Below are 23011 nucleotides of genomic sequence, written 5' to 3' on the forward strand. Positions count from 1 at the left end.
GTGGTGTTAAGGGTTTTGGGGGGGGGGGGGATGTGGTGTGGTGGAGAGGTTCGGGCCTGTCAACTGGTTAGGTACGATACAATCTGAGCCACTTTGCTACTTGGAAACTTTTCTAAACTGCCTGCTCGCATTTTCTTTTTTTCTTCTTTTCCGGCCTCAACTATCCTCTGTTACGTAACTGTGTAATGACGGCTGGGCTTTCTTTTTCTTAAAATGGAATTGAAGTACATTGACCATGTACATGCTATCTAGGGGAGGATTGTCGGCCTTTCTTATAGCTAGGAATCTAATTTTAACTTAAATTCAACACATTTTTTCCTTCACTATGTCACTTAAACATCGCGATAGCACTAATAAAAATGTAACACTTGGTTAAAAAAGGAAATGGTTAGTAACACGGGTATGTGAAATGGATGCTCCAAAAGAACGTACTGAATGCATTAGGTTTCATATTTTTAAACAGTTGAATGTATTATGCATACAAATATATCTGTGCAATGGTTGCTGAGCAGGCACACTGTATGAGTCCAACAATTGATGGCACTGGCCTAAGCTAACTTTCCCAGCACTTCCAGCGACTTCACCTCAGATGTTAAGAGTGATGAACACTTAATTTGCAAAGGAAAACAATTCATTCGACCGACGTTATTTCTATTTATTTTAAAATATTATAGTATCCAATAAAAAGAGCTGTGTGTCTAGTAGTATCGATCGCGTACACGTCCCCAATATTTCAGTTAAATAGCATTCTCCATATGTTGCAATTAATCATTGTAAGGATGATAAATATCGCATTTCTCTTTTAGTTTAAAATTGCACACACTATTGTTACTAAATTCTTAAATAAAAAATAGCAAGTATAGTAATTCTATTAACAAAGTAATTATGTTGTAAAATATTCATGCCGTTTGATTGGCTTCAGTCCTTTATAGGCTAGTTTTATTGAATTGAAATCCCGTCCCTTTTACATTATTTATTTCAACAAGCATGAAAAGATTGCCTCTGGGTAAACAGAGACTTCAGTAGTTTTGTCACCTCACTTATAAAATATTACCGTATGAAGTCCAAATCTAGAATTTAACATGCATGTTAAAAGATTGATTAGAACGTGCAAGCAGCTTGTCGAGTTTATCACCAGGTACACATCTTTTACTAAGTTGCGTGATGCAAAGTTTAAATTCAATTTCAGGGAAGCTTTATTCAACTGATTCATCTTAGCCAGGACTGAGTTAACTGGTGAGATGACACTTAACAAGGATTGGTCGCAGTTAATCTTATATTACTCACTCCTTTATACACAGCATTAATAGTAAAGAAGGAGAAATATGTAGCCAGGAGGAGTTTAGAACTCTCGGGAATTGGCCAAGCAGACTTCATACTCGCAGTGTCGGACGCTCCAGACACGGCACAATAACAGTGTTTATGAGTCTGGGCTTCCCCATGGGTCCACTAACTTACTACTAGCTTGTACAACACTAATATCGTTGATTGGCCGTCTCAACCTAGCAAGTGAAGGTCAAATTATTCTAACGGCTTTCTGAACGTTTGGCTAATTACGGTGTAATATTAAATCGACATTTGGAGAGTTCGGTGAAGGGTCTCTGTTGTAAAACACGTCGCCTTGCACTGTATTGTGCTTACCACTGACATGTAGTTTTTAAAACAAAATTGACGATTAATGATATTGCAATGTTCATTAGGAATAATAACCATTAGAATAATAATTGAAAACCAAAAAAAAAAGTTTGTTATTTCCCTTCCCTGCTGTTTTAGAAATCCTTTGTAAGTCACTTAGAACAAGTGACTGCTTCTTGGGCCTTTGCATTAAGTCTAAAAAGCAGAAACCATTACGTCACACCAGATCTACAGGAACGTACCTGCAACACTATTGCAATATCGTTGCTCCAAGTAGTTAAAACAACGGGTCTTTTTCTTGGTTTGAAATACGTGTTAGTGATTAAGTTGCAATTTTTATAGTGGATAATAATGTTAATAATGAAAGATAATACCTGCACGTCAGTGAACTCATCACTCTGCCCCTTGTCGATTTCTTTCAGGAGAAAAGCCCTTTAAGTGTGAATTTGAAGGCTGTGACAGACGTTTTGCTAACAGCAGCGACAGGAAAAAGCACTCGCATGTGCACACAAGTGACAAGCCCTATAACTGCAAAGTAAGAGGCTGTGATAAATCGTACACGCACCCGAGTTCACTTCGCAAGCACATGAAGGTCCATTGCAAATCTCCACCCCCCAGTTCGGGATACGAATCCTCCACCCCCTCGCTGGTCTCTCCTTCTTCGGACTCAGGTCGGGACCCCCCGGCTTCAGCCTCCCAGCTTGACCCCATCACATCTTCCCACGCAGCTAACCTGAGCGAATGGTATGTGTGTCAGAGCACAGGAGCAAGTGGTATTCCAACACCTCCGAGTAATTCATCATCTCCTGGACCAGGGGAACACTCTTACAGAAACTCTGACCCCAGAACTATTCTCTAACCAGAAACTTGGCCAAGTAATCCACAATTTTAAAAATGAAATGACTGATGCTTTGGTATGGTGTTAGCATTGCCATTGCTGCACTGGACTTGGTGAAACTACTTGAGTTTCTGGAGGCCTAGCGCTGAGGTACATGATGTAATGCACTGGCATACAAAAGGATAATAACATTTATTAAAGAGAAAGTATCTCCAATGTAATCTTGCACAAGTTGCAGTTTATAGTTAAGAATGTGTCTCGAACAATGCAGCATTTCCGATCATAAAGTGTTGCAAGCATACAGTATTGTTTCCACAAAATGTTGTATAAAGAAAATTGTTGTTTCATTTCTCGTTTTTATCTTTTTTTTGTGGAAGGAAAATACACTGTTATATCGATTTGTTAAGAAAGTACATTGCAATTCTTTCTGAAAGCCAGAAGGGCGAAAGCAGATATTCCCTACACCTGATGTGAATAGTAATGAACAAAAGCCTTTGTAGGCCGAAACAAAATGGATACTGTCTCTTCAAAAGCCTGCCTATCCTTTGACTTTGTTTAAACATTTCTGCAAACTGCATTTTTGATGTTAGACCTTTTTTTTGCGGAATAACTCTGTAAAAACATATAAATATTGGTATTGACGAATACAGCGTACATCTGTTTTAAGTAATTCGTTTATATTTTCTCACTATTTTGTTTTCCTTGAAATAATTTATTTAAAATGTTACAATAAAGTGCATTTTGTATAAATGACCCAAAGTGTTTATTACAGGGCGATTAAGACAGTGTACATTTTTTTCCATGGGATTATGTTAAATAATTAGCGCGTGTTCTGTAAATTATAGTGTTTTATAACTGGAAGTTTTGAGTATGTAGAATAATTTTCTTTCTGTATTTCGACCCTGTTTTGATATACATTCGTACTGATTTGTAATAAATTGATAATAATAGAAATTCTGCTTAAAAGTTTTAGAAGCTGAGCCATTTGTCGTTAATATACATCGTGAAACATCAGTTCCGTCTTATCTCCGTGACATATGTATTTAACCACTACAGAGGAGCAAGGTCTAACTCATTGGTCTAGTCTTTCTTTCTGTCGTCAGGAGCATCAAACAATTTAGAACTTATGATTTATACTACACGCACGTTTCCTTTAAAATAAAACACATGAAGCTCTAACATCGGCGAAGCGCGTTTCCCCTCTGTGGAACCTTTCAAATAGTTGGTGAAAAAGTTGTAAGACCACGTATTGTTACGGTGAAACCCTACTGTTTAAGCAGCAAGCGTTGGGATGTGTACTGAAGTCACATTGTACTTTATCAATGTACGAAAGGATTGTGTATAGCTTATAATTGTATTGTCAGAATTCCTAAGTAAATGCGTCTTGTAAAAAATAAATTTTGTAAAATAAATAATGCCGTCCGTTTGTTGCAATTTACGATGAAAATCTAAAACACACAGCTGCCTCCTACCTGTTAGAAGGGTAGAATAGTAATTGATAAGTAGTCAATAGTGAATAGGTAATATCTAATCACACCGATAACCAGAAATGTAAATTTCTTTGCGATTAAAACGATGCACAAAGCATTTATAAAACAAGAAAGTAATGATAAACTACTACTGTGCAAAATAAATTTAGGTCCAGTTTAGGACAAATATCTCCTTGTGGTGCACTTGACGGATCAAATGTCTCAAAATGACAAAAATAGTTATCTTTTGGGGATTTCGCGAATTGCAAACTTTTTTTAAAATTGGAATCCAACTAACAATTCATGACTGAACATTAAAATATTCCTCTTTCTCTTGCCATTCGTTACATCTTCCCCCCCACACACAAACAGGTAGACAGACAGACACACACACACAAACACACACACGCACACACAAACATAGCCAGGGAGTTTAACGTTTGGCATGAGCGGTTGGCGTAGTCTCTGCTTTCTCTTCACTTTTTTTGTGATATGGGGCCTAGCAAATAGGGATATAACGTATTGCACAGTAAGGGGACGAGGTTGCTATGCAAGATAAAGAAAATGGGGTTAATATATTCGTTTCTCCCTCAGAGAAAGCCTAATCTACTATTTATTCCAGTAAAGTCTGGGCAGCTGTGAAAAGATATTAATAATCCAATCATCTTTTTCCTCAGTTTGCTCTGTTGCACCGCAGTGACTAAGGTCGCCTGACTTCCTTCACAGTTTATTAAATAAGTTAGTTTTTCTTTCTTTCCTGAATAATGTTTCGCTGAGAGCCGGTGCAGAAAGAGTTTGTAAGCCAAAAATAAAAGATACCATAGGAAGAAAATTAAAATAGAGAACAGACATCTTCAGAAAAGACGTGGCATCCATTTCTGACAATAACCAAATTTCACGTGAAAGACATGGAAAGCAACCGAAACGTTATCGATGAGCGTATAGAAAGACGACGAAACAATGGAAGAACAATTAAATCAATAAAAGTTGAGTAGTAATACCAGTAGCAAAGTTTTTATTTATTTTAATCTGCTTTTAAATCAGATTGTAGTGTCGTGTGTTAGTTTTGGTACAGAGCCATAAGATTAATGAAATGAACTTTCCGGCAGTTTCTCAAAGTTTTGAGGTCTAAAATAATTAAGAAAAGTAATTTTAGACTTAAGTTTATGATTGGGATTCATTACGACGGGTAGTGATTCACCTTAATTTTTTCATTTACTTGTTGCAGATGTCCATCCAGTTGCTATAGGTAATCCAAGCAATCACAACTCAAAAGGCTGAATGTCCTTGTGGAGACATCAAAGCAGAAAAATCTACAAAGAATTATTTCTTCGCAACGGTGAATCTTCACGGTGAGTTAGGATTTCTATGGCAATAGACAAGTCATACTTAAATACTGAAAGCCAAGTCTGGAGCTAGTGAAGTCTTTTCATTAAGAACGGAATGTGTACGTCTTAAGGACCTTAGGTAAACAAGTTTATGTGTGTGATATATATATATATATATGTATATATATGTGGCATACGTGACTCTATGTTTATGCAAAATTTATAAAATGCGTATGCATACGTTTGTTTTACGGTTAGCAGCTCATTGTTACTTAAGGCTCGGCACCCAAACAAAAACCTCACGCGAAACACGCCTAGTGCCAAATTCCAACAACACCATAAATATTACCATTGCCCCCAGGTCCTGCTGGAAAAAAAAAGCCGGTTTGAGTTATCAGTGTCAATTAACTTTTTATTTCCTGTTTCTCTATGATATAGTTAATCAGGGAGCGACTTAAACTTTCCATAAACTTTTAGAAGGGCGAGAGATCTCCCCTGCTCCCCACCTCCACCCCCACACCCCTCCCCACCCCAAACCCCGAAGAATGAGAAAGAAAATAAAAGACACAAGGACTCTAATCAGACTCGGGCTGTTCAAAGAGCCGGGTTTTAGAATTCCAAAGTAGGAGTTTTATGGTACATCAGCACGGCACGCTAGGATCGCTATGGTAATGAACGGGGCAATAGCAAACTGCCTTCAAAGGAGGCACACTAGATTCGAGACACTCTATTAAGATACATTTGCGTTGACCTTTGGTTTCATGCTAGGTTAGTACAGTCAATCTTCACTTCATCATAATCTTTAATATTTTGGGTTTGGAAGGAATTCTCAGGCGGATTAGGGATGGCCTGAATCAAATTGCCTGGCTGCGCGGATGAAGCCCAGCGGTTTCGATCCCGGCCCTGTGAGCAGATAAGTTGGGAATTCGTCTTTTAGTAATTGTCTTGTTGTTTATTTTATACAAGTACCCAGTGAATGGCGAAAAATAAACACGGCGAAAAATAACCAAACAGTCGAGTCCTCTTTAGTGAAAACTCTTGTGACCGAATAAAAAGGATGGTACATTCTCTATTCAGGGCAGATGTCTTTGAAGTGGGAGTTATTATCTAAGGGATTCTTCCTTGTCGTCTTAACGACGCTGGCGAAACGGAAAGCGTTCTTTGTCAGCGATTTGTTCTCCTCTCTGTCAAGCGTTTTCTGTCCGTTAGTTCTGAACCGTTTCTAAAGAGATAAAAGATGGAAAGACTTGTATTACTACCTTGAGCAGACAGGACAGTATTAGAACTGTTGCTACATTTTAGACTGAACCGGTAATTGTGTTGATGTTATGCTGTCGTCACCTGTTCAAATTCCTGATTCAAACATTAGCGCTTTCCCGAAACTTCAAAACATGCAGAACTGTTAGAATAAGTCTGACAGAAACTGAGCGTTGATATAAAGAGTTATTGTTTTAAGTGATATCAAGAGAATAATTAGTTCTGATTTTCTTGCCATGTCTGCGTGCATAAAATGAAAACATCCTGCATTAAACTGGATCCTTTTGTTTTCTTGCAGCAATGCAATAACAGCGTTGAGAAACGTTCATTAACAAATCTCGGGTTCTGCACTTCAGACTCCCGCACGGTCGCCATTTTGTTCAATGCAATTTTCTATAGTTTTGTGTTAAGGAGTATTTGCAGCAATCTGCATTAGCCAGAGGCATCATCTTTGCTCTTCTTGTTTCAGTTCATTGCCCTTTCCCCCAATTCTACTAGCAAGGTAGTGTTCTACCCGCGTGGTCATTCAAAATCCGTTATCCCATTTTTTAATAAAAAAGTTGGAGGGACATAAACAAACTTTATTGAGCAATGCGTTCAAAAGTGCATCCTACCATCACAATAACATAACCTGTCTTGGATATGAAACAAAATTATCAGCACCCCTCGTCTTTTTTAGTGTAAGACTCGTGCGACGTTTCAGTTGACGCAGATGAGTTAGAACAGACCACTAAAATGTTGCTGTTTTACTATCCCTGCACGGATTTCGGGCCGATTTCTCCAGGGTAAATGCATTTCCCTCGCTCTGCAATCGCTTGAAATGTCTGAGTCTTTTGTTTGCTGTTCACTTTTTGATTATGTCGGGGTTTTTTTCCCCCAAGAACACGGCAAATCGGCACTATACAAGAAGTGCGAGGCATTACATTGCGCCTGACACCACTAAAAAAGGAATCTTTTAAAAAGCATTCAACCTGAAACAGATTCTTTCAGCCGTTTTTTTCACAAAACCTTGTTTAACAATATAAGCCAGTTTTAATTAAACTATTCATAGCTCTATCCCTGTCGCCTTTAAAACTGGCCACAATTCCGTCCTGTTAGTTTCCATGTTAAACTCCACACTAGGTTAGGTCCCTAAAGAAACAATAGGCATCTAACTTTTAATCATGGATTCTTTCGGCTGGAATTATTATGGCATCACATCGCAAATCAATCGTTTCCAAATTTGCGCCAATTGTCACTGAAATAAGTTAGCAGCCTACGCTGTTTCATAAATAGCTGGTTCTCGACGGTACAGACAAGTTGCAATTTGCAGGAAAGCAATTTTCTAATGAATTCATTAGCATGATTACAGAATTTCGTCCAATGTAACCCTCCGTCACCACCTCCCCCAACACCCTCTACCTCCCTCATCCCCCAAAAGTCCTGGAAGCATTTATTTTGCACGGACGTTCGGAATCTTTACATTGAAACCTCGGCCTCGAACAAATAATTTATTATTTTCAATCAAGTCGAAAGGACTTATTGGCTGTTGCAATAAGTGCAGTGTCGTTCGTAATAAAATATCATAATGCATAGGGGGAATCACATCGAAGTGTGGTCAAAAGTTGGAGATAATTACTTTAATCGTCAGGTCTTATTGCATCCTGACGACTTTTTTTTCTTACAATAGTAAGTCAGAGTATGTTGACAGCAAGTCACTTAATGTAGATGTTTAATGACTGCGAGATGGTGTTGGCGGGGCCGAGGGGGCGGTATTTCCTTGTGCTACTATAACTGAAACACACACAGAAAAAAAATAAGTATTGCAGCGCATTCTATCATACGTGTGCGAATCGCAACACGTAGATACCAACTCCAAGATGTAATTTCATTCTGTTCAAATATTGTTTGATTATATCGTTTAGCTCAAATTGTTTTGAGTCATGTGGAATCACGTCGACAGAGATGCTCCCCCAATCAATAAATAGAAAGCTAATTGAGCTTTTATATGCATATCTTTTAAACGTGTTGCATGCACAAATTGTCTTTTACCGAGGAACAGCCAGAAGGCATTGAAATCGATGACATATGATGGGCCCAAACGATGGCCAGACTTAAAGGAACACGGTTGTGTGTAGTCAGTTTTCTATCAATCGAATAACTTTGCTTTAATGTGCATGTTTTAAACACAAATGCAGCAGCAACGTCTGAGGTCATTTTAGTCACATTTGAACTCTCAGTTTCACATCAACGCCACAGTTCATTCCACTGACTTAGATAAAGGATTGAAATTTAAAGCTACACGCATGCGCTGTCTTTTACGACCATGGTTGATGGTGAAGTGAGCAAGCAATTTTTTTTCCGGTGACTTAACAATTTTTGTATCGTCTCTAGTTTATGAACGTTCGAGGATCATTTGAATTCTTAAAAGATCAAAACGGCAAAAATCGAAATCCAATCCCAGAATCGCTATACCTTCTCGCAGTTGCATGTTTTGAAATTCGTCCAAAATGGTGGCTAGAAAGAAATGAAGAGGTGACAACTCTTACTAATTAATCCACACGGTGAAAGGCTATAATGCTTGACTGAGGATATGCAGTTATTACACTTGACTATAGTCAACAAGAGATGGAAAGGCACGTTGGACAACATGGTGAGAGACGTGTGGCCATCATTAGTGGTTCTTTTATTGACACTGGCTTTTCTTTCTCATCATTGACAAACCATTTTGGAGGGATTCATCCCCTGTTGCTTCCTATCATCCACTCCATCCAAGCTTCTGGAGAGCATTAATTAACGTCCATTCACTGATAAGTCCTGACAACAAAGCATTGCATGTGTAAGAAGTAGCACCCCTAAACAATACGCAGACCAAAATACAAAACTAGGAAGTAGGCAAAAAGGAATCAACTTATATTTACACTCAGATATATTCTTTTCTAATTAATCGTCTGGTATGGAAGATTTTCGATTTTGCAGTAGCAATTTAAAACATCTTGCCGTTATTATAAGGTGACGTCAGAATTCATAATCTAAATAGAATTTCAGCACCCATTTGTAATCTCATATTTAGTATGAATCTCCCGAGTCAATACTCTCACGACACTGTGCAGTACAGTCCCTGTCACTGTATTGCATTTGTACGAATTAACCGAGGGATTTGCAATCGCTAATTATCGTAGCATCGTACAAATGGCGCTTTTAATGTTACTCCCCATCTTTAGGTTTCTAAACTCTCGATTATAACGGTGTTTTGCGATGCTGCTGTCTTGCATTTAACCTGTAAAAGCGTGCATTTTCAACCATGGCACTTGTCAAATATACGATTTTCAACTTTTTGATTAAGAAAATACGGCCAGAATATAATTTGCATAATTATTGTTTAATACATCTTGGTTAGGGGTAAACCGATAATCAGTTAAAAAAAAAACTGAAGGTCGCGTTGAAGAAACAATATTTGACCGAAGCAATCTTCTCTGGTAGTCACTCTGACGTCGTCAATGTCACTCACATGACTTGTTAAGACTGTATAGCTTCGGTAAGCCTTTTAAGCTGTGAAACATATGTTGATTTATACAGAGCGCAATAAACCATTGTAATATCAGATATTATGTTGTGAATAAGGTTCGTAAAGACAAGAACTAAAAGAGCGCTGGTCAGTAAGGGATAAATAAGACACTGTTTAACTAGCTGGTAAACATACAACCGAGACTCTATAGAATCAAAATGATAGTTAAAAATTATTGACTCTTCCAAATAGGCAATAAACATTTCATATTCTTCTTAATATTTTGTTTATCATTAGGGACATTCTTCAACAAGGGAACACTTACAACTCAAGAGCGGTTTTCAATTTTATTTGCATGGCTGCGGTTTTGTTATAATGAAAAATTAAAGTGTCAAAAATATCGTGATGTTCGCTTTCCTTTACTTTGGGCGGATCCATATTGTAGAGCAAAGCGCAGCCCCTATAATAAATCTACAATCCTGACTTTGTTTAAAAGCTAACATAATGCGTTTAGCAAAATATTTAAGCAACTAAACTTATCCTAAGCTGTTGCTAAATGTGACATATTTTAGAAATTTGAATGAAAGAGATATGGTATTAAAATAGGGTGGTCCTTAAGCGGGCAAGCACAGTAACATTACATTTCAAACACTACACGCTAGGATTTTGCGTTACACGAAAATAAATGTATAAGCGAATCTTGTCAGTGTCTTGCAACTGCATCAAGAACAGAATCGATCAAAAGTCCTATGTACAGCCATATTTCTATCAAAACATTGAAACAGAACTTTAAAACATGTTCACCACAAGAGACGTTTCAGTGGCACAGTTAGGAAATTGCTCGGTACATTTTAAAATACTCCACATTTCCATTAGGCGTGTGAAACACGGGAAGTCAGATGAAGACATAATATTAACTCTAATAAATCAGCTACAAGCAAAGTCGCGCTCACTTCAATGGTTTCCACACATGCGTCCATCACTGTTATTTTTTCAATATAAAATCAACGCAGATCCAAATTATATTTTCTTGAACCAATGCAACAAAATGCAAAAAAAAACTGCCTGATTAACTAAGATAGAACAATGGAGGCGAGAAATGTATTTGTTTATGCTTCATCCAGAGCTCCTGACTATTTATACAACATTTCTGTTAGTTTGAGTGAGAAAATATTTTTTACACTTTGGAGAATGCAAGAAAAAAAACCAAACGTATTCATTTTGCTGCACCGTGAAAATAAGACCTCTGTTTGAACAAATAGATTTTCAATGCGCTAAAATGATAACTAGTTACATCATAGTGCAGGTTTTAAACTTTTTTTTAAAGAACAAGCAACATGATAAAAAGGTGACCGTCAGATGCATTGCTTCAGTTATAACGGTACAAATTAGTTTCTTAACATCTTAGTTTATAGACTACTTGGCATGTTCCTAGAATATTTTGAAGCTTTTACTCAGTGCATAGAGATTCAATCTCTATTCAAGTAATGCAAAGGCCGGACGATATACATTTGGTGATATTCATTTTCTGAAGTTGAGATTAATAACGTGCAGTGGTAGTTTCAAGCGCTCAAGCATTTCTCTCATACTTGCATCTGGCGCTACCCTACGCAAATCAATCACGCATGCAAACTTCAGCTTTTCATAAATGACAAATTTAGCCAGTCTGCTGTTTATGCAGCACGTCTCAATCCCAAACATAGGGTTAGTGAATATGATTCTGATTGCAATATTATTGATAGTTTATTTCTCGTTTACGAATGGACAAATGTGCAAAGAACACGTAGGTTAACTCATTCGCAGGTGTACACATTGAGTTGTGGGCTGATTCGGATGTGCACCATCACATTCATGCATTTCATCTGTATTATTTGCAAGCAATCAAAACAATAAATTGCAGATGATCTGTTGCAAAATAAGCAGTTGGAGCATAACTATATTTTAATAACAGCGAACGAGTAACGGCGTTTTATGCATTTTAATTATATTTGTTTTAATATAATTTTAATTAACATCGTTTGTTTTTTTTTCCTTTGTTTACTTTCTGTGAGGAAATCAACGGAACCCCGAAAGTTTCAAGCTTGTTCTTTTGCCTCTATTATACTGTGATGATTTTATTTCCCACATATAAAATTAATTTTTGAATTTATCAACATAACGTTGCTAAAGCTTTTAGTTTATTGGAAATGTGAACTTATACTGACTGAGTGGTGCGTTCAGTTACTGAGTGGGAATGTTCAACTTTATATTTCAATGTATGTAGTCAAATAGTGAAATACCACATTAACAGAAGAAAAAAGACCCAGGTTCTTCATTGCATTTTTAATTACGGCTGCGAGTAAGGAGATTATTGTCATCCTGTGTTCATAAAAGCATCAAGCTCCCCTTTAGATTTCTAATTTCTGGAAAATAGAGGCTGACCTTTCAGAAGCTGTTATAGAAATACAGAGGTTCATTTGAGTGTGAAATATCATTTCATTGAAAAATAATGGAGTCGGTAATCCCACTTCCGGAAACTGTCCTGAATTATTTAACAAGACTCCTTTAATAGGGGATTAGTAGGAGCCTTAGAAAAAAAATCTTTGCATTCTATTCAATGTCTTATTTTATGTTATAATTACTAGATTTAAAGATGAACAGATTAGTATGCAGAGATCGTCCTGACAACACGCAGGTGCTATTCTAATCATTCAGCTTACTTAATTAACGAATCATGTAAGAAAATAGAATAATAAAAACATTTCCGTGAAAGCTGAGGAGGTTTTGTTAGAGGCTGTGTGAATGATGCCTTTAACAAGGAGCTGAAGGGTCAGACAGCAATAGACTGACTTACGACCTTTTATGTGGAAACAATCTCCTTTAGGTTTTAACTTGCAGCTTGTACATTAAGGAGATTTTACTTTTTAGTAAATTGCATTTGTTTGAGATTCAACACAACTTGCTGGTGTAAAGTCCGTGGACAAACGCAAGTTCAATTCTAAAACAATTCATTGAATCTACATTGCCCCACTGCGCTGCTTTGCAAGTCGAGAAAATGAAAATGCAATCTTCAGTATCCATCCAATCTCGAACAAAGTTCAATATAATTGCTGGGGGAAAAATGTGTCCACTGCCTTCTCGCACGCACATTCCAAAATATGGATGCAAAGCATTCATAAATTTGTCTCCTCCATAAAAATGGAAAGTTCGTATTTCTTTTGCCAACATTTTGCACGTGATGTGTAATTTTGAGCTGGATACCAGTTATGTTAAAATGATATTACACATTACAATGACCTGACCTGAATAGGAAATGGGAAAGACGGTGAATCGCAATGGCTGTTTAAACCTACTGCATTATCACCAAAAATATATTTATTTCTTTGCATATTTACTATGGTTGCATATTCATTTAATTTACTTTGGCCTTAATGTGCAAAATATTTTATCCTAAATTCCAGAATATTTGAAATTTTCTGACGTTATGTTCAGTTTTGCACTAGATAGGTTGAAAATTTATTAACACATGCGTGTGTTTTTGCGTTATATATTAAAGTATACGTTTTATAGCCTGGAAGCATCATCATTTGAATTATACAACTTAATTTTGACACTGTTTGAAAGCTGATATTACTTACAAAATGTTCCTGAGCAAGCTAGGGTCCCTAAATGATCACATGACTCACAGCCAAGCGTGACAGGATCCATACTCTTTGATAATATTTGGATCAATTATAATAAACAGCTTGCTACCTAAACTAATACAAGTAAGCACAAATATAAACTAATGAACATCTGCTTAAGAAGAATTTATGCATTTGTTTTAAATTTTACTTGCGTTTGTTCTTGTTCCAAACCTGCCTGGCTCACACACCCCACTCGTATGTTTTCTATATTCTTCCTCTTTTTCTTCCATTTGTACCACTTACCTCGTTTATGCTGACCACTCCCTCCCATTTCCTTCTCTTTCTCCCATTTCTTTTACACACGCATCCGTACTCAGTCACAAACATACACGCACATACATGCACCCACTCACACAGTGTTAATACTCATTTCTAAGATTTGTGCAGCGGGTGTAAATTATAGGTTTCTAAAGAAGCGATGGAAAGTGCTCCAGCAGTTTTAAAACACAATAAAAGTATTAGGGTATCAACTGCACTCCCAATGATCACGCGTTAAATTATTTTGCTTTCACGGATGAAGAGGCTTTCTACAATGTAAATCAAGCAGCTTAGTTATTAAGTCTGAACACTAATCTCTAACAACCTTTACATAATGTGGCAGAATGTGCCACACTATTTCGCACCTGCACTATGAATAGAACCGTCTTTTGAATATAAGACACGCTTGTTGCCCTTCTGTTCCAAAGCAGTTGTCTGAATAAGTCAAGCGTCCTGAATGCCCATACTTGCTTTTCTGTTCCTCCTTTGATCACAGAAAAATTCTTCCAATTTGTCCTTTTCTTTGTAACAACGTTTCCAAATCTTTTTTTAAATCACGTTCCAAAACGCATTTTGTAAAAAAAAGAACATAAATCGGCAGGAAAACAAAAGTTCTCGGGAAACATTTAAAGTCATTCAGGGTTTTGTGAGCCTGTGGAATTCAAGGAAGATTGTTGTATGTTACTTGATTGAAAGTGACGTTTAAATGAATATAACTTTGAATGCTAGTGGCGGGCAGTTTGAGGGAGAGAACATTTTCACAGATATCACACAATGTTTTGTCAAAGCTGACACGTCACGTTTTTTTCCCTTAATTAATCGCGTTGATTAAAACGTGAAGTTTATAGAAACCCCTATCTCTCCACATTAAGAGATTATAGGGCTGTGACACACTTCACGCAACCAACATGTTTTCAAATAATCCAATTTGGTAGACTTTTGTTTTAGAACTCTCAATCCAGACACCAAAAATGAAGCAAAATCGCTGTTCACAATCTACTGTTTTCTTAAACTTGTCAGAACATACCCAGAACGTTTTCAATGCTGCCTGCAATTATATTTTCCCAACACCATAGTCGACATCTGACAATGTATTGTACTCCACCAAATCAAACACAAAAAAAAACTGGTTGTAATGTTTGCTTTGAAAAGCAAATTATTACTTGATTATTTCGGAGCATTTACGTTCACGCCAATGAATGTGTAGACAGGACTTTTATTTTCAGGGAAGGGGGCTTCTGGTGTAACTAGATTCACCAAGCATGTTCAAGAAGGGTGGCTCTGAACATCCCTTCTGAATCAGCTGTAATTAAGTGTTCAAGAACCAGACAGCAAAGGTAACAAACTGAGTGACCCGGGATTGCTTGGGGTCATCAACAGACCAACGGGAATGTAACAAAACTATGCTCTCATTCGGGAACTGAAAATGCAAGATTATTAAAGCTACCAATGATTGCAAGAAGGCGCGCATTTGTTGTAAAGGTTCTAAATTTTAATAATTAGCAGCAAGGTGATATGTATGAACGCGATTGAAAGAAAACAATGAATATTTATCTGCTTCATTGCAAGGAAGCCATTTAAAAACTATACTTAAAGAAGCTGTAATCTTCTGATTTCCTGCATAGAATAATATAAAAACCAAAAAGATGCGATCAAGAGCGACCTATTGCCTACTTGTTTTCCTAAGTGTTTATGCAAAGAATAATATATTTGAAGAAGAGTTCGTCGAAAATTTGGTTAACGTATGTGCTTTTTCCGCGTGTAATTTCAATCCAGTCTAAACTCACCGGCAATAATACATGTGTTTCAATCTTTTGGAACTCAAGCAGGAAACTAACCAATGGAGCAAAAGTCAATATTTGTTTTTGTGCATCAGGTGCGCAGTTATCTCTGGAAAGATCTCGCAACTTACTTTCTCAGTTCAGTGTGTAACAACCACGGGGGTCTAATACAACCCAAATAAGGGCGATTGCAGTAGAAACAACTAACTAAATTAGCTCCATGTTAGTGTATCTCTCGACTTCATTAATATGTAACAGGGCTGCCAGTTAATCTCCTAAACCTGTGTTCTCCCTCTAAAATGGCACTCTGGGACAAATTGTACATCAGATCAATCACGCCTAATGCAGCAAGGTTTACTGAAGAAAAAAAGCTATTTACACCTTCAAATGGAAGCTTTTCAGATTAGAGAGAAAGGGTCGTACATCACGAAGAACAAATGATTATGAATTGGTAAACGCGCCCTCCAGCGATTAGTTCTTCGACGCTATTTATCATTTTTTTTGTCTTTTAAAATCATCTGGCAGTCTCGAAGGAAGCCTGACGATAGGGAAGAAACCAACACTGCAGGAAAGTTTGTTTTATGTACGCACTATAAGTCATCAAAACTCTACCATCAAAAGAGTGGCGGTTTACCCCAGCGCAGACAAAAGTGCACCCCAGTTTTTTTTCTCTCTGCGTTATCTGCATATGATGCCCTCTTATGTCACACTTGGTTGACAAACATAAGTTTGCGCTACATTTATATATCATGAATACTGTGTCACTGTTCCGCATCCCTTCATTTCTATGTTATAGTTTAGTAGTGTAAACTGGCAAACCACAGCCCAACATAATTTCCTATAATTATCATTGTAGTCTCAAAGAATGCAGTTGCATCAGGGAAAGCAAAGTCCCTGAGATGGAGAAGTAGAAGGCTCCAAGTGAATTGTAATTCGAAGATATGCGGAACAGGAAATGAATGATGGGGGAAGCAGGTTGAGGATAGGTTAACTCCATAAAATGTGTAAACACGGTCATATTCGAGTGATCAACCCTTCATTTCGAGGGAGAGAAGGTGCCATTTTAAGATTGACTGGACTTCAGCAGAACCCAAAAGGTAGGTTCAGCAACAGGTTTCACGGATGACCCTATTCAGTCCGAGAAAGAATGGAAATGATCACCAGCGAGACCAATAGAACATCCTGAAATCAATGCACCGGACCGGAAATTGACTCTTTAGTTCAGCTAAAACTCTCACCTTGGATTAAAAATGGATCAGGTGATGCTAAAACGGTTGACTTTCACCTACTACATTAATCGAACATGATTAATTCAGACCAATGAAGACTCGTTTAATTTACGCTCATGTTTCCTTTCATACATCATATCAGTATAGGTCACCCCTTTTATAAGAATATAAAACTACATCCTGGCCGGGCTGTAATTCTATCTGTGTTCACAAACGCTGCGACTATGCGAAGCCCCCTACCCTACTGTTTTAATGCATTAAAGTTCTGTTCCTCCTGCATCGAGAAGTGACCTTCATGCTCCTCCGTCCAGAAGGAAAACTAATGATTGGTCGTTACATTTGTTGAACAAGCAATCACAATCGATATTGGATAAAACTTTTTACTCTTTATTAAGCAAATGCGGCCCTCTGACAAAAAAAGACTGGACATAACTTGGATAGCTTTGACCTCTTTAAAGAGCAGTATGCGAAGGACTGAATGTTTGACACAAGTGATGAACGCATTTGAAACCACGTAGATTTCAAATGCGTCTTTTTTATTTAAGATGATTTAGTGCAAATACTACACATAAGCAGCAGGACTACAGAGCGAACAATTTCAAAATCCATAGTAAAATGCTTATATTTTTGTGCCATAAATCGATTTTCAATAGTGAGACAAGTGGTTTTTTTTTGAAGTATCAAATTTAATATGTCTGGTCAACAAGGATGGTGGCTATAACTCTCTCTGTAGGAAGTCTCTTTTAGGTCGTCGTTGTGTAACTTCTAACAACAGGAACATTGAAATATTCACAAGATTACTCAATGAGGTAACTTCCTCCTCAAAATGTATTTATCAAGGGCGAGGGGCTGATGGGTTACACCTTTAGAAAGACAATTGGGAATTTTCGATGTATGACGTAAAATGATTGCTGCACTTTTGCTTGGAAAAAGCTGAAGTTTTCGTTTTTAAATAAAATGCAAAACGGGTTTGACCACATAGGTGAATTTAAAACGGATATTTGTACAAGGGAGAAATGTAGTAATTCGATGACGTTCGTTAGAGACGCTACGACATTATCAGGCAGAAACTTCTGACTCATCAGTTGGCACTTATAATTCCGATTACAGCTATTGCGGGAATATGCAGGTAAGTGGGTTTTGTTAAGGTGATAATTTCAGGTAATCTCTGCAACAACACTACAAATGTCGAGATTTAATTCGTTCACCAACGTAATTAGCCAATGACAGGTGATGGTGGCAAACAAGTTTGAATATTACTCCTGCAAGCTAAGCTGACTATTTCTACAATAAGTACTAACCTTGAACTTGTCCTAAAAGAAATGCAGCAAAACGTAGATCAGAATTATTCATATTAAAATATCACATCAATACCTATCAAATGAACGCTGTTCTCAATAAATATAATTCAATTAAGAATTGTATCTGCATTGCAGAATGCATTGTTATAAATAATTAGACGCAACTTATTGACTAAACGGTTGCATCATCTAATTTATTGCATTACCTTTTTTTCGAAATCAATCGAGTTACGTTTATTCAATCTACAAGTTTTGTTTCTACAATTTAATCATTGGTCAGTTTGTATTTACATAAATTCTGGAACGACGTTTTCAGGTTTAAGGCAATTAATTCATAATTAATCATTAGACTTTACATGAGTGGATTGATAAATATACATTCAAGCATGTACCTAAGTATTACAACGCATTCTATAGAACTGATTGCATCGTTTTAGTTGATACAATTCAAATTGGATGTCTCGTATGGTTTGAGTGTATAGCGCGTTTTTAAAAATCACATTAAAATGACGGAGGCCGAAATGCTTTGGCGCATCTTCTCCCATGTGATAAAGGGAGTTAGCCAACAGAACTGAGCTCTTGTGTTCAATATGGACCCTGAGCGATATTGGTGTAAAGCAAAGGGAGCAATGCAAAAAACACGGTGGAGACAGGTGTGATGTAAAGGAGTCGGAGTACCCAGATCCAATGCAAAATGTGTAAAAGACGAACAGCTTTTTTTTTCAGAGAGAAAAAAAGCAAAGATCACATTAGTTTGTCGACAGGATATCACACTTCAGTTGCATGTTGCATTGTGTAAAGTGGAACTACTGTTCCAGACGCATAAATTCATTTTTGTGTGCACTGTACGAATCATCATACAGTTTGGGTCATTCTTCTGGTCTCCCGCAGAAAAGACATTATGTCTTCCATATTTACATACTTTCTAATATTTGTCAAACAATCATAAATTATAAATTAATGAAATGTTGTGTGGTCTTTGGAGATCCAACTAATGAAGACATTTACCTTTTTGTTATTTTCAAGCGTCTATTTGCAGGTTTAATGACATCTAGACTATCACGGCTTATTAAGCTTTATTAGATTTTCTCTTCACTCCCGCTGTCACTCAGATGTCTCTGTGTCAATGTCACCTGCTACAGGTACAAAACCGCGCACGGCTTTCCAGAAAAAAAATGTGCAAAAGGCCAATGCCAGGGTTTCAAACGTCTTCGAAAACATTAGATTACAATTCATTTGATATACCAGCTGTGGCACTATATGCACTATTTCCCCCTTCATCTCAATTTAATCTCAAAATTCATGCTGGATAGTTGGAGTATAGTGCCCTTCCCCGCATGACATTCGTGGAGACAGCAATAGAACAGATTTCTATTAATCAGAGACAGAAAGTACAGCCACCTAGAAGTCGTGAAACACTATTTTGCAAAACACCCTGAAATACTTATTTTAGTAGTATGTTGGCAATTTATTTTTATTTCTTTCACTTTCACTGCTAAAAGGGGCGCTATTTTTTTCCACTTAAAAGTCTATGAATATTAAAAGGGAATACAAGGCAATGTCAATCATTTTTATGACTAATTCAATTTTTGTAACCAGTTTTGTCCTGTTGCCTCGCAACAAAGACAAGAAGATGTAGAGAACGGGGATGGAAGCTAATGCAATCAAGTGGTATAATTCGATTGCTTATTTTACAAATTTCATGAGCATGTGGTAAAACAAGTACTCTGTAATGTGACTGATCGAACAGACTCTGATCAAACCTCCCTGTGCTAGGTCCACATGGGATATCATTGGTGCCTATTTGAACGCAGACACCCCCTTAATTTAATTCCCCCCTCTTGCGATCCAGTTGGAAAGAATATAAAGAAAGTAAGCTTCGCCATTAAATTATTAATTTCCTTCTGCGCTAAGTAAGTCATTATATCGTGTGTGGACATACTTTGTGTCAAAGCAGTTACCTGTATCAAACTCACCTTCTTGAGCATGTTTGACGGAGCCAAATGTTTATGGTGGCTGGGATTGCTCGTCAAAATCTGTCAAACGTAGATTGGAGATTGTCTCACTCTCATCAAACAACTACAAACAAAACAAAAAAAAATGAAACGATGGTCGAATGCAAAATTTGCACACGTGGTATTTTAAAAAATATGCTTTGAATTTCAATTGCATTGACCATTTGTTTTTTTTTGTGTGCCGTTTATTCCCAAACAAGAAATTCATTTTAATACACAGAGGAGAATTGTTAAAGTGCATGTTGGTAAAGGGAGCATGTGTTCTGTAATCATCAAAAATTGATATGTGCCGCCAGTAAAGTAATTATGCACCATCCTGAGAATATGAGTTCAGTATATTGTTAATCTACTTGCACACCCGTTGACTTACAGCATCAGTCTACAAATAGCTTAATTAAGTCATACACGTGGAATATAAGCATATTGTTACTTTATATTATGCACACTATATCTTAATTTATGGGCAATTAATGTGCGTGACAGAATGCGAGCGAAAATGTTGACTGTGGAGACCTAAGTTGCTCGCTGCTGTCAGTTGTGGTAGAATGCATAAAAGCAGCCAGGGTCATACCTGCATAGTAAAGCTGATCTGTTCGCTTTATTTCTTAATGGCAGCTTGCTTTCATCCTGACAAAGATAGAACTTTTAATCTGTCTGAGTAAAAACCTTTTCAAGGGTCGGAGCTGGATGCATTTTCACTGTAGCTCCCTCTGTCGACTCCTGTGTTATATAAGATAATCGATACATGGTATAGAAAACTTAATATGCTTTTGCATGACCTCTTTCATCCCGAGCTCCTCCAATTCTGTGCAGCATTGCACAATGTCCCCCAGTCGGGAGTGTCCCCTTACAATCGATTACAAACAGGAAAATAATGCGTTTTGCCGTAAATGTGAATATTCAGACTTCAATCAGCTGCTCTTGCTCATCGGCATGATATTCATGCAGACCTTAAAAATATGATCAATGCATTCTGTCGAACAAAATTCATTGCGAATTGTTTTCAGCACCAATGTTTGCATTATATATAAAATATAACAAAAAAGGTAGACCTGGTTACAGTTTGTAACCAATCACAGCTTTGAAATTTGAACACCTGTCCGCATCGAACAATGAGGAAATTCATCAGATGCGATACCCTAAATATTGACATCGCACCTTTTTGCGACCACTGTTCTGAACTTCACAGGCTATTCAGTGTAAAACATTCTACCCACGCTGACACTTGAAATTAACTATCACTAACTGGTGACTAACTGGTTAACGCGTGAGACGAGTGGTTTACATGCACTCTACATTTATAGAGTGTGAATCATCACTTTTTTTTGTTGATAATTCAAGTTGATTTAGAAACAGCTTGTTTCTTACGGATGCATCTAGTGTCAAAGATTGAATATGTTGAATGAGAGCAGAAGCGAAATACCCTTGGTGAGGTGCTGTTATCCGACGTTTCTGGAGGTTATGAAATTCCCTCCACATAATGCAATCGGAGTTCAAAAGCAAGCGACAACTTGCATTCAGAAACACGTGACAGTCAACCTTTGTTTCCAAAATGTGTACAACACATCGATATTCTATCTCGCATCCTTAAATCCAAGCTGTGGATCCAGTTTGAATCCATTGTGTCACTATATTTCTGTCTAAACTGCACAGTGGGTACAAACCTGGACACCCAATACCCTGCAGTCTATTTTTAAGATCAAACAGTAGGGAAAATCAAATGTCATTTAAGGTAAAATGTTACACTCTTTGACCCAGAAATAACTTAACCCAAATCTTTTCTACAGCATTTTATTCGCTTATGAAATTAATATACACCTATTGCGTATTCAACGTAATGTATAATTTGCTTATTGTCCTGTCGATTTGTAATCGACCATTTCTTGACATGTTGAATTTGACGTTCTGAACAGCAGAAGTCAAGTAACATTGTTGCACAGTAGATGACTATATGCGATTTATCCTGTAAATATGGTGCTTTGGAGAAAGCTCTATCGAACTAACTGATGTTGCCAGCTGAAGTGAATCGCTTTATAGAAACTAAGCTACTGAAGTAGATGCTTTCTTAAATTCCACTTATCGGGTGTTGCCTTGGTCACTCATATTCCACCGCCTTGACATCAAACGTGTACATCCACGCTTGAAACGGGGTGCAATCTTGGGTTCCCTTGTCCAGCCTACTAAAACCCACAACTTCGGTAGGCGTCTTCTCAGATCCTCTTGGAAATCCCACGGAAGTGTGGTAACACTCGGATGCCAAGTGACCTGTAACAATAGTTTTCAATGTTTTAACATTTTTGTTAGGTATATTGAGAGCTCTCAGCGACTATGTCTACTCAACTTCTTGGGTTCCGGATGCTCTCAAGTGCTTATTTGTCGGGGCTTCAGTGACTGTTCTAAGTGCAAGTCACAACAATTGACAATTGACAGTATAACTCCCGTCCACTAGTGGAACTGCATTGATATTTGTATAAGTAGATAGCAATGCCATCTACTTGAAGCAAATATACTCTATAGAAGCAATAGGTGACCGTAGAAATAAATATAAGACAATAATCGTTTGTTTTGACCATTTGACTGATTACATGCGTGCAACCAAAGAAAGTAGCACTTGCTCAGTGTGTATATGCTATGCATGTGTGCTTAAGAAGTTGTGTTTATATCATTCTGCGCATGGATGTCCTGGCGTAGGCGTCTTTTTCCTGCGCATTACTCAGTTTCATGACATTTGAAATGTTTCCACGAAGG

At 37.3% G+C, this 23011-nt stretch overlaps 1 protein-coding gene and 2 long non-coding RNA genes across 4 annotated transcripts in view; 2 read left to right on the plus strand and 1 right to left on the minus strand.

Annotated features, from left to right (window-relative positions):
- The window catches only part of LOC122556176 (zinc finger protein ZIC 4-like), a 6451-nt gene extending 2572 nt beyond the window's left edge, over nucleotides 1-3879 (plus strand). The window contains exon 3 of one of the 2 annotated variants that reach the window (XM_043702696.1): nucleotides 2058-3879. In XM_043702696.1, coding sequence (XP_043558631.1) covers nucleotides 2058-2494 — 437 coding nt within the window. In that variant the 3' untranslated portion in view covers nucleotides 2495-3879. The remainder of the gene's footprint in view (nucleotides 1-2057) is intronic. The other variant, XM_043702695.1, reaches the window with a different exon arrangement.
- A 1121-nt stretch (nucleotides 3880-5000) lies between these two features.
- The window catches only part of LOC122556179, a 32024-nt gene continuing 14013 nt past the window's right edge, over nucleotides 5001-23011 (plus strand). Inside the window, exon 1 of the long non-coding RNA XR_006313473.1 lies at nucleotides 5001-5294. This is a non-coding gene — a long non-coding RNA (uncharacterized LOC122556179). The remainder of the gene's footprint in view (nucleotides 5295-23011) is intronic.
- Nucleotides 5842-21046, minus strand: LOC122556178. The gene is made up of 3 exons (XR_006313472.1): nucleotides 20835-21046; nucleotides 20225-20327; nucleotides 5842-6492 (listed from the first exon to the last, which is right to left on the minus strand). It is a non-coding gene; the product is annotated as an uncharacterized LOC122556178 (long non-coding RNA).

This window comes from Chiloscyllium plagiosum, chromosome 13 (assembly GCF_004010195.1).
Source record: "Chiloscyllium plagiosum isolate BGI_BamShark_2017 chromosome 13, ASM401019v2, whole genome shotgun sequence".
Classification (NCBI taxonomy): domain Eukaryota; kingdom Metazoa; phylum Chordata; class Chondrichthyes; order Orectolobiformes; family Hemiscylliidae; genus Chiloscyllium; species Chiloscyllium plagiosum.